General features: G+C 44.6%; 1 protein-coding gene across 1 annotated transcript in view; it reads right to left on the reverse strand.

The window, feature by feature from the left end:
- Window positions 1–12,500, reverse strand: part of ECD (ecdysoneless cell cycle regulator) — a 41,556-nt gene that overhangs the window by 1,658 nt on the left and 27,398 nt on the right. The window contains exons 10-12 of the mRNA XM_068102746.2: window positions 3,909–4,104; window positions 560–627; window positions 1–189 (exon numbers count right to left, since the gene is read on the reverse strand). The exon at window positions 1–189 is cut by the window's left edge and continues 68 nt beyond it. Coding sequence (XP_067958847.2) covers window positions 1–189; window positions 560–627; window positions 3,909–4,104 — 453 coding nt within the window. The remainder of the gene's footprint in view (window positions 190–559; window positions 628–3,908; window positions 4,105–12,500) is intronic.

Below are 12,500 nucleotides of genomic sequence, written 5' to 3' on the forward strand. Positions count from 1 at the left end.
TGAGAGATCTCAAACTTTTAGCAGTGTCTACATCTTCACTCCTTGCTCCTGCTTCACCATCTTCATCTTCACTGCTTTCTCCTGCTTCACAATATTCATCTTCCACTTCCAAATCATCTTCCTCAAACTCATCCTGCTCCTCCTCAAGATCATCACTGTCTAGGTCCATCTCTTGTTTCCTGTCATTCCCTGCAAAATAAAAAGTTTCCTAAGGACAAAAGCAGTTGCCTTGCTTTGGTGGAGAGGGAAGAGAGCAACAGGAATTATTTTAAAAACCTTTTCTTCTCTGCAACTCAATAAAGTGTTTAACAAGTCAGCAAAACAGTTATTGAATTCTATAAAGTGCTTAAAGTACTTGTTTGGCAAATGTCAATTAAACTTTCATAAGAGTATATTTACCATTGTGGAGTATATTTATCATTGTACAAACGAGGTGAGACTGGAGCTTTGAGCGACAGTCCTTTGGCACCTTTTTATTTTTCCAACAAAGGAATAATCCTTCAGTAGGTCAGTGGTATTTGGTTAAATACTTAGCCAGAGAGTGGACTTAACAACACACCTAGAATCTTCTGCACAGCTGCTATAAATTGGTCAGAATCCAGCTCGACCTGTGCACCTCCAGGAGACCTTATGGTGACAAGGGAAGTATCATTCCTCAATACAAATCAGCCACATACAAGACTGAATATGAATATTGCAAATGCAGTTGCTCAAAATAAAGGTGGAAAGTAAAGGTAAAGGTAAAGGTTGAAGCTTTTAGATCAAGTGGAGCTATTGCACAGAGAACAAGAGAATGTTACTGCAAACCAACAACATTTTCACACAATAAATTGAACAAATAGAGAGTTCATAGAACACCGTACCTCACACAGTCTTGCGAAAAAAGACATGGGAAGGGTCTTTTAAACTTGTGCTTTCTGTTTCCGAGCACGATCTATATTTCCTAAGAGCTGTAATTTTGTCCGAATCTCGATATTCCCCAATGCTAAGAGCGCGAGCAGAAACTTTGATTGCTTGAGATGGCGTAAAATGATGTAATATATTTTGTCCAATTACTGCTAAACTGAAGATTTTTTGGAAGTAACAAAAAGACGACTTGTGTTCGACATTTTTTTCAAATATATACTGAACATCAAAATAAACTTATCACTTCCATTTTTTGAAATGTGCAGCTTTACAAACACGTTTCTTCAATTGTAATGGCTGATTATGTAACGGGAACTTCACTTCAATCACCTGGTTGATCAACAATGGCATGCTTGAGTGGTTCTGTTTAGGGATCTTTCCCTTTAAATCATGACCCTCATAATTAAATCCTTCAGTTCTCGTGGTTAAAAAAAAAAAAAAAAAAACACCTTTAGAGGCCATTTTTTCCCGCAAGCGGGGGTTGGCCTTTTTCGGGAACCGTGGTTGTTGTTGTTTTTCGGTCCCCTTTTTGAAGCAATGTTTTACGGCCGGATGCCCTTCCTGACGCCAACCCTTTTTGCCGCCTTTAACGACAAACAGGGAATTACCAGTGAACTGGTACTCAATTAGCCGACCTCGGAAGGATGACAGGCTGAGTCAACCCCCCTGGCGTTAATTCAGCAATCGACCGGGATTCGAACCCAGGATCCTAGGATCCTAAGCCGGCACCCTAGCCGCTAGCCCAACACCAGGGTCTCGTGGTTAGACATTCATTTATTGCTGTCTATAGTCACTCTTGAGGCTTCTGACAGGGAAAACAACAAGAAAATTCAGATGCCACGCCTGACATCTGAGCAACGTTTAAGGGCAATTGGGATGCTTGAGGCTGGTGTAAGCCAGCAAACAATTGCCCAATGTCTGAGTCCAGATTTTGCCTCCATGCTGCTGATGGGTGTTAACAGGTATGGCACAGAGGTGGGGAAAGATATGCATCATGCTGTATTCGCCAGATCAATCGTTGGGGAGGACCCAGTGTGATGGTATGGGCCGGCATTTACACCCGTGTCAGGACACCTCTGGTCATCATCGAAGGCAATCTCACGAGTCAGCGTTATGTCAATGAAGTTTTGAGACCTCATCTGCTGCCATTTCTCCAGGCTCATCCTGACATCGCAGTTTTCCAGCAAGACAACACTCGACCCCATGCTGCTCGCCTGACCACCAACTTCCTCCAGGAACAGGGTGTTGAAGTGATGCCTTGGATGCCTTATTCCCCTGACTTAAATCCCATTGAGCATTTATGGGATGAGCTTGGTCGACGTCTTGCATCGAGGAGATCAACGGCTGTCAATTGGCAAATGCTCATTCAAGGCTTGCAGGAGGAGTGGGACAGACTTCCCCAGGACCGCATCAGACGCTTGATACAGAGCATGCGTCAGAGGTATACAGCCTGCATCACAGCTCAGGGAGGATACACACGATATTGAGGACTGCTGCCATTTTGTCCTTGACTGTTAGGAGTGTTGTGTCCATTCCTGTGTCATTTTGTTTTGACTGTATTCAGGTGCATGCCTTTGTGCTGCAGTGTTGTGACTTTTGTTGCACCACCCCTTTTGATGTTCATGCTTTTTGTTTTTTGTGATTGAGGAAACCTCTAGTTTATTGACATGTGTTTAGTAAAGATAGCTGAACTTACCTATGTGTTCAAATATTTTTCATTTTTGTGTGGAGGATTTCAATGAGTGTCCTTCTAAAGATTTGATAAGTTTATTTTGATTTTGAGTTTACAATTCAATCAAAATAAAGTTTTAAAGGCTGTAAAAAAGAAAAAAATTCCAGAGGTATACTGCCATTGATGCAGCGCCATTTACAGCACATTATTTGACACGTTCAAAATAACAAACACGTGACGATTAGTTATTTGTGCCTGATTGTGGCCTTTATAACATCCCTAAAAACTACAAGTTTCCTGTTTGGAATGATTATTCAATTTTCCTTGACTGCCAAGCAGGTAGACAAACTAAAAAGCACTGCCTTACTACTTATTCTGTGTGCTTGTGCGATTGGGATGAGATTCCATACAATTTACCAAATTCAGAGTCAATGTACTGCTAAACTGCAGCTCCGATTCATGTTCCAATTCGTGCTCAAAATATAACACATTTGTATTTTTAGAACAAAATAAAAAGTTCAAATACAAATAAAGTTGTTCCTCAGACTGTCGTCTGTAAACAGACAGATAGACAAAGTGAACCAATTACTTCACCCGGTTGTCGCTTCGCGCCCGGGGTAATAACTTACAAAAAATATATCATGATAATAATAATAATAAAAATTAAAAAAACAGAGCTGCCCTATATAGTTGGACTTGGCTATTCTAGTAATGAGAGACATTTAGCATCAATTGAAAATCAACAATGGTATGATTTGGATATCAAAATGGAAACGTTTCTTCATTAGTAATGTCGAAGGAAGTAGAGGACGGGGAAGACTGAGAAAGACTTGGCTAAAGATGGTGGAAGAATAAATGCGGGCAAGGGGGTTAACAAGGGGAGATGCAGAAAATAGGGCAAAATGGAGAAGATTGTCATGGGCCCCCGCTCTTGTCACAAGTTTTGTCACAAGTGTCACAAAAATTGTCACAAGGACACCAAGGCTAACCCCCGCTCTAGCAGGGAAAATGGCCTTAAAATGCCTGTTGTTGTTGTATTGGTATTGGTACATTTCATCTGAGTTAGCCAAACTACGTATTTTAGTTTTAATGCGACTTATTGGTCAGGCCAATAAGCAGCATTGAAATTTTGCCGACAGAAATTAGCATTGACTGTTCCAGTCAAGTGAATAAATCAATCCGACGTACATCATGGAGCACAGCAATGGTCTCAACATTACACCTGACCTTTAAATATTTGACTGATCAAGCAGTTGGGGTGGTTTTTGTGAGTAGATGGCTCTTTCAAATTACTACCTAGCCAAAAGTGGGTGGGGGAGAATGTGCTCACCATGGCATTTCAGCTCCGTCATGACTTGAAACTTTCTTTACAAATGCTTTTACACCTTTTGCCATCTCAGAGAGGTTGTAATCTTCAGCTTGAGCCTTGCAAGCAATTTTATTCTTAGCTTGGGCCTCACTGGTACCTGCAGCCTCTTGGAGCAATCTATCAAGTCCCTCTGGGCTAATGTTTAGCCAACTGTCATCTGCCAAAGAAAAGAAAAGAAGAAAAAAAAGTAATATGTTAAGATGACAATAGTTTGCAAAAGACATGACGGGAACAACATTGTTTTATTGACCTATGCTATATGTTATCATTCAGGACATTCCTGAACCCACAACATAGCAATGTTATCATACAATATCAAAAACATCTTAGCAATTCTCAAAAATAACAAAAATCAATGGCATATAACTCAGTGTAGATGAGTATTTGCTGTATCATATGTGGCGTGCCAGGTGAAAAAGGGGAAAAGGGGGCTTATGGGTGTTCCTTGGGTAAATTGACTTTTCATCGTTTCTGACCACCCGTAAGCCCCCTTTTTACGTGGCGCGCCACCTATGCAGCCTTGTCATGTTTATCAATAACAAGTCCAGGGTACATCCTACTGTTTCAAAGTAACTGAATGCAATAGGTCCATCACAACACCAGATCTGCTGCTTTGTCCCCATCAACATATAGAGGAAATTTTCAACTTCTGACCCTTCTACTACACTGGCTTTGTACAGTGCATTCAGAAAGTATTCAGACCCCTTCACTTTTTTCACATTTTGTTATGTTGCAGCCTTATGCTGAAATCGTTTAAATTCATTTTTTCCCTCCCTCAATACCCCATAATGACAAAGAGGAAACAGGATTTTAGAAAGTTTTGTAAAGTTATTAAAAAGAAAAAACTGAAATATCACATTGACATAAGTATTCAGACCCTTTATTATGACACTTGAAATTGAGCTCAGGTGCCTCCCATTTCTCTTGATCATCTTTGGGATGTTTCTATACCTTGATTGGAGTCCACCTGTGGTAAATTCAATTGATTGGACATGATTTGGAAAGGCACACACCTGTCTATATAAGGTCTCACAGCTGACAATGCATATCAGAGCAAAAACCAAGCCATGAGGTCGAAGGAACTGCCTGCAGAGCTCAGAGCTCCCCTCTCCCATTCCACACCACCAGACTCTGCTCTGTGAGAATTATATGTACAACCTCAACTGGAAATTAAAACATTTTGCACACACTATGTGGATGAGGAAATTGCAATGTCTAGGGACAGACATGAGAAAGTTATTTGCAATCAGACATTTTTATTGGAAAGAAAAAGATTCCTGAGTGAGACACGAACCTCTTTTGCGTAAACATTTGTTTAAAAAAAAAATTGGATACATCGTCAAGGCTTGTGGAAGAGCTAGCACGCTGAACGGATCAGGACGGAACAGACAAAAACAGGATGCAAAACACATGCATGGAGAAGGAAAGTCCAAGGAGGAAAAACTGCAAAATTAGGAGGGATTTGGGTGTGGACAACAGGGGGCAGAAACTATCATGGTTTGGATTGGTGATGATCTGAGATGGTGGAGAACAGCTGTCCCGAAGACCTGGAGGGAGGAGTGAGATCGAAGAGGATTTGGAAGGCATTATCTTTGCTTAAACAGACAAGCAACTCCTTTGCCTGGGACAATCTGAAGATATATGAGGCCCACCATGATTTCCAACCCCACCACTCCCTCCCCTCCCATCCACACCCACCAACAATTTTTTTTTTTTTTTTTTTTTAATATACTGAATCGACGCTCGTGAAAGAGCTAACATTTACTTCACAAACAAATCAACCAGACAAACAAAATATATAAAAAGAGGGAGCGGAAAAACAAGATGGGGAGAGAAGGGGAAGCACACAAACACAACATTTGAGAGCAGGGAGATGTGTGGAAGGGAGAGGGCTTGGGGGGCAGAGGCGTGGGAAGGGGGGGGGGGAGGGAGAAGTATAAAACACAAGGACACCAAGGACTTCCAGGACAGAAGTTGGTATTTCAAAAAAAGTGGAATTGGGGTGAAATTAGCGAGGGTAGAAAAGATCGAGGTTTTGGATGGGGGAAGATAAGAGATGGTGGTGAACAGCTGTTTTAAAGACCTGGAGGGTGGAGTGGGATTGAAGAGAGTGAGGGAGTTTGTTCCAGAGGCGGGAGAAAAGAGGAATGAAGGAGTGAAGGTGAGCAGAGAGTCTTGATTTTGGCAGTTTGACCATAAGAGGGTTGCAGGCAGATCTTGTGCGACCTGTAGGAATATTTGCGGGACAGAGCCCAGAGAGAGCTGGGGGGGCAAGGCCAGAGAGGAGTCGGTAGAAGACGGAAAGACCACCAACCTGCCTGCGGTGCGTGAGTGAGAGGCCCTTGGAGTTAGCTTCATCGCGGGAGATTCCAATGATTCTGAATGCTTTGGTTTCAACAGCGTGAAGACGAGCTAGGTGTGAGGCAGGAGCACCAGCCCAGAGGGGAGAGCAGTATTCCCTTGAGCTGTGGATGAAAGCCTTGTATGTGGTGAGGAGCTCAGGTGTGCCAAGGAAGGACTTCGCACGACGGAGGATGCCCAGTCGGCGACTGGCTTTGGAGGCCAGATTTGAAATGTGGTTCAAATCACATTTGAACCATGATTTAACAATTCGATTCACAATTCGATTCACAATCGTTCAAATCACATGATTTAACAATCATGTAAATCATGCTTTACAGAGCGTCGGTTCTGCCAAAGCATTTTCTTAGCAAAGGTTGCAATACCTGACGAGTGGCCACCTTGACACAGGAAGTAAGGGCAGGAATTTGGTCAGAGCGTCGGCGATAGCTCGCTCACTCTTCACGAAGGAAACAGGTGAGATATTTAATGTCCACCAACTAATGCCAGTGGGCGGGACACCCAGTTTAATGCCCATCCAAGGAATGGGCACACATATCGATGTCTCACCCTTGTTACGGATTCGTCACTTGCGCTGTTGTGGTTTTCACCCACTTGACATATTTCTGATATTATGTACTATTATTATTCTCAAAAGGTTTATTATTCAGGAACAGCTATCTAAAGTTAAAAAGGTTAACTCAAAATGATACAGGAAACCGAACCGGAATATGAGGAGGTGAAGAGGAAGAGGCGGCGCGAGGAAAGTTGGAGAAGACGTGTGACGTCAAGGCTCCATAGCGAGGCTGGTCTACCGAAAGTCGCGAGGGAATTTTGAGTTCCTTGAAGGGACATCCGGCGATAGGAATTATCGCTGGAGTGGAAAATCTGCGTAGTCAGATTTGGGCGCTGAGATTTCGATGAATCCTCGCCTAGTCACATCGGCTCAAGTAAGAGCCGTCGGCCATTTTGAACCCCGCGCTTCGGACACCTACAAAGGTTTTGCCTCGCGTCATCTTCACCCCAACATCCTACCGTTTGTCGGGGATGTGTGTGTGCGACCGCTTCGTCTCCAATTACGTTACGGTTCGTTGAGTGAGCGGTGAAGGTGCCCCTCTGAAGGGCGCCGTTGTACAGTTTCGGCGGGGCGATCACCATTGTCAACTGTACGCGATTCGAAAATCGACTGGAGAGCAAGATTCGGGCTTCGACTGGATATCGTTCTAGTGACCGCTGGAGCGAATCACATTCGCCTTGGAAAAGGTTATAGAGACATTGAGGAGTGTCAGTTTCACTCGCTGGGAGCGCAGTGAGTTATCTGACTTTATTGATGGTATATAGAGTGCACTCTTAATTGCCATTTGTTGTACCGTTATTCCTGTGTGATTTTCAATATATTATTTGTTCATTTATAATCATTGGTGTGGTTTCACTATTGATTTCTAACACAGAGTAACATATTTTTCTGCCGTGGCTCCTCTCGGGGTTCGGAGGTGTACCGAGACCAAGAGATCGTAGAGGAACACGTAACACCCTGCCTATGAAACACCAGGATGACGGTTTATAGCTAGGCCACGATTCAAACCCAGGTTAGACAACCAGTTTAGTGTGCATACATCTCGGCTATTCTGCCAGCCCACCGATCTCCCAATACATGCAATAAAAATTTTGACAAAAGAGAGAGAAGGAAGGATGATAGGGGGAAAGGAATGCAATTGAGTGAGGGAGGAGTGGGTAGAGAAGGGAAAGGAGTTTGAGAGGTGAAATAAGGGAAGGGAATGTAAGAGTCATGCACAGAGCAATTGAGGAGGGGGTGGCTTGGGGAAAGGAGGAGGTAACAAAATTCCACCATATTTCAATACTTAATAAAGCTGTGGTCCTGTAATACCACGTTCCACTTTTCAAGTTGTCACACAAGATTATATAACACATAATGCGTGTTGGCATCACATACAGAACTAGAATGGCTCTTCGAAAGGCACATACCTCCGCCAGGCTGAACAGTTTACGTTTTGTACCCCACCGAGAGGCTGGATTTGGATCCAGACATGACCCAAGATCTAATCGGCTTGTTCTTGTCATATAACCAACTCATCCCCCTCATATTGTCATAACTCGTCCACAACTTTTTGAAATATCATGCTATATATCGTTTTGGCCCCATCTCTCAAAGGTGAATAATAACTTCAAAAATTGAGAACTTCTCGTAGCCGGATCCGGATCTTGACCAAAATATACAATCAATTTGTCTTTGTCACACACCCAACCTGTCCACCGAGTTTTGTCCGAATCCGGCCATAACTTGACATATCTTGCTCACAGACAAACAGGGGTGAATGCATAACCTTCGTCCACCTTCAGTGATTTTTATTTATTTATTATTATTATTTTTATATACAAGACTAGGGCATGCCCGTACTATATATATATCTAAAATTATATCCCCCCCCTCTATTTACATGAAATGGTTTGGTCCAAAGCGAACGGCTTGCGAGTACGGTGACAATCCCCCCCCTCTATTTACATGAAATGGTTTGGTCCAAAGCGAACGGCTTGCGGAGTTTGGTAAAGAAATCGCCATAGCGTGCACAAACGCGCAGGAAAGCGAAAGAATCGCAAATTAGTTTTAATTAGTTTTAAAACATAGTTTAACGCCAACATAGTTTGCCAACGTGAAATAAATGAATACGCTCTCAAATGTGCCGTCCGAGGCAGAGTCTGTTCGCCACGTTCGGCACACGTGATAGCTCGCTGCTCTCTGATTGGTTGAATCGTTTTTTGGACATAGCTCGGTAACTACTTGTCCGATTAATTTCAAACCTTGAAAAGGCACATCCTCGGGTCCCCAGCAATATACCTGGCAAGTTTCAAGTATATCGGACCCGTGGTTGTCGAGAAACAGCGGTCACAGACAGACAAACAAACAAACACACACACAGACACACACACACACACACACACACACACACACACACACACACACACACACACACACACACACACACACACACACACACACACACACACACACACACACAGAGATTACTGGAATTATAGATAGATAGAGGCTCATGTAAGAGTTGACATTAATCACATAAAAAAAACTGACACATAAAACATGTGATAAAGGGAGCGGGAGACAATATGGGGAGAGAAAGGGAAGCACACAATTACAACAGTAGAGAACAGGGACATCAGGAGATCTGTGGGAGGGAGAGGGCTTGGGGGGAGGAGGCATGGGAATGGGGGTGGGGGGTGGGAGATGTATAAAACACATGGGCACTGCTAGGACTTCCAGGAAAGTAGTCGGTATTTCAAGGAAGTGGATCTGGGGTGAATTAACGGGGGAAGAAAAGATCAAGGTTTTGGATGGGGGAAGATAAGAGATGATGGTGAACAGCTGTTTTAAAGACCTGGAGAGGGGAGTGGGATTGAAGAGAGTGAGGGAGTTTGTTCCAGAGGTGGGAGAAAAGAGGAATGAAAGAGTGAAGGTGAGCAGAGAGTCTTGATTTTGGCAGTTTCACCAGAGGAGGGTTGCTGGCAGATCTTGTGCAACCTGTAGGAATATTTGGGGGACAGAGCACAGACAGAGCTGGAGGAGTGAGCCCGGAGAGGAGTCGGTAGAAGACAGAAAGACTACCAACCTGCCTGTGGTGAGTGAGTGAGTGAAAGGCCCTCAGAGTTAGCTTCATCGCAGGAGATTCCAATGATTCTGAAAGCTTTGGTTTCAACAGCGTGAAGCCGAGCTAGGTGTGAGGCAGCATCACCAGCCCAGAGGGGAGAACAGTATTCCATTGAGCTATGGATTAAAGCCTTGTATGTGGTGAGGAGCTCAGGTGTGCCAAGGCAAGACTTCGCACGATGGAGGATGCCCAGTCGGCGACTGGCTTTGGAGGCCAGCTTGGAATTGTGGTTTTCCCAGGAAAGCTCATGGCAGATAGTGAGACCCAAAAGCTTGAGTGACAGAATCTCTTGGAGAGGATTGTTCAGAAAGTAGATGGGAAGGTTGTTCAGTCGGTCTTTTCGGAGAGACATAGTGAGAGTGTGAGATGTGTCAGGATTGAAAGACATGTTCCACTTGTTTGACCAATCTGTGATTTTGTCCAGGTCTGCAGAGAGTGAAGCAGCTGCAAACTGCCGATCTGAGGGATGAGGTATGGAGCGACCATAGAGTGGAGTCATCAGCAAAGAGATAGAGAGGATTTCCCAGAGGGTCGGAGAGATCATTGATATACCACCGTTTAGAGGCCATTTTTCCCCGCAAAGCGGGGGTTGGCCTTTTCGGGGACCGTGGTTGTTGTTGTTTTTTTGGTCCCCTTTTTGAAGCAATGTTTTACGGCCGGATGCCCTTCCTGACGCCAACCCTTTTTGTCGCCTTTTTACGACAAGCAGGGAATTACCAGTGAACTGGTACTCAAATAGCCGACCTCGGAAGGATGACAGGCTGAGTCAACCCCCCTGGCGTTAATTCAGCGATCGACCGGGATTCGAACCCAGGATCCTTGGATCCTAAGCTGGCACCCTAGCCGCTAGCCCAACACCAGGGCTGGAGAGATCATTGATGAAGACCAGAAAAAGCACAGGGCCCAGAACACTGCATTGGGGAACTCCAACCTGAACAGGAAGGGGAGATGAGAGAAATCCATTCAGGGCCACACGTTGACTATGACCAGAGAGGAAGTCCGCAAGCCATGCATGGAGATTTCCGTGGATACCATAGGAGGAGAGTTTGGTGAGCAGAGCGGGGTGCCAGACCGTATCTAAGGCACGTGATATGTCAAGGGAGACAGCTCTGATTTCCTGTTTAGCATTGAGGACCTCCATCCATTGTGGAGACAGCAGAAGCAGCATGTCCAGAGTAGAATGACCTGGTCCGAATCCAAATTCATGATCCAAGATCAAGCCATTGGAGAAGAGAAAGGATTTTATGTCAGAAGCGATGATTGATTCCATGACGTTGCTGATTATTGGGAGCAGGCTGATTGGTCTGTAGTTGCAAGGATCTGTTGTTGCACCTTTTTTGTGTAAAGCGGTAATGTTGGCTGATTTCCAAGCAGATGGCAGATGACCTTGAGCAAAAGAGAGAGTGAAGAGAACAGAGAGAGGGTGAGATAGAGCGACAGGGCAGGGTTTTATGACCCATGGGATGATGCCGTCTGGTCCAGTTGCAGAATCAGAGTCGACGTTTGACAAAAACCTCTCCACCTTGTCAGGAGAGAAGGACACAGAGTCCAGGAGCAGCTGGGTTCGACTGGGTAAGGTGGGTGCAGAAAGAGATGGGTTCGGGACACAAGATTTTGAGGCAAACACAGTGTTGAGGCATTCCTCTTTTTCACGTTCGGTGTCAGCTGTGTAGCCGTTTGAGGTAAGGGAGGGGATGGAAGGGGAACAAACACTAGAAACAGATTTGACCAGACGCCACCAGGATTTGGAGGACGGAGACAGGTTTGAGAGCTCAGTCTTGAGAATGATTGAATGATCGTTTTAAGGCCATTTTTCCCCACTAGAGCGGGGGTTAGCCTTGCGGGCCCCATGACCTCATGGTTCCCTTTTTGAGGCTATGTTTTTATGGCCGGATGCCCTTCCTGACGCCAACCCTTAGTCGCCTCAAGATGTGCAGGGATGTGGTGCACCTATTCTAAATTGGGGTGCACACCGGGATCTTGAGAGTAGCGAGATATTGTTGCCTGGCTCTCCTGAGGGTAGACACACACTTGTTCCGAGCTTTGTGAAAGGAACTTAGATTGCCTTCAGTTGGATTTGCCTTTCAGGAAGCGAAGACAAGTTGTTTCATGCCAACTGCCTCACCACAAGCTTCAGTTTACCATGGATGGGAAGAAGGGTATGACAACTGAAGACGAGATGGGATAAATCTGTGCATGAGAGAGAGAGCAGTTTACTTTGGAAGAATTCCCAGGAAGAGTTTATGTCAGAGGCAGTAGAGGTGGGAGACCAGTCCAGATGATTGATGGCTACATAAAGACCGTGCCAGTCAGCCTCAGTGAAATGCCAGACTCGTCGACGCCGAGGAGGCTCTCTGAGAATAGCCAGCGATATCCACTTTAACAAGCAAATGTTCAGAAGAACCGATTGGAGCAGAAGAAGAGCAGCAGACATTTGCAGGGAAGTTAGTCAAAACCAAGTCTAGAAGAGAAGACTGAGATTCCATTGACTGAGATCCGGGTCGGGAAATTGACAGATTGTGTCATTCCC

The sequence above is a fragment of the Myxine glutinosa genome, chromosome 8 (genome assembly GCF_964187855.1).
Source record: "Myxine glutinosa chromosome 8, kmMyxGlut1.1, whole genome shotgun sequence".
NCBI classification, from domain to species: Eukaryota; Metazoa; Chordata; class Myxini; order Myxiniformes; family Myxinidae; genus Myxine; species Myxine glutinosa.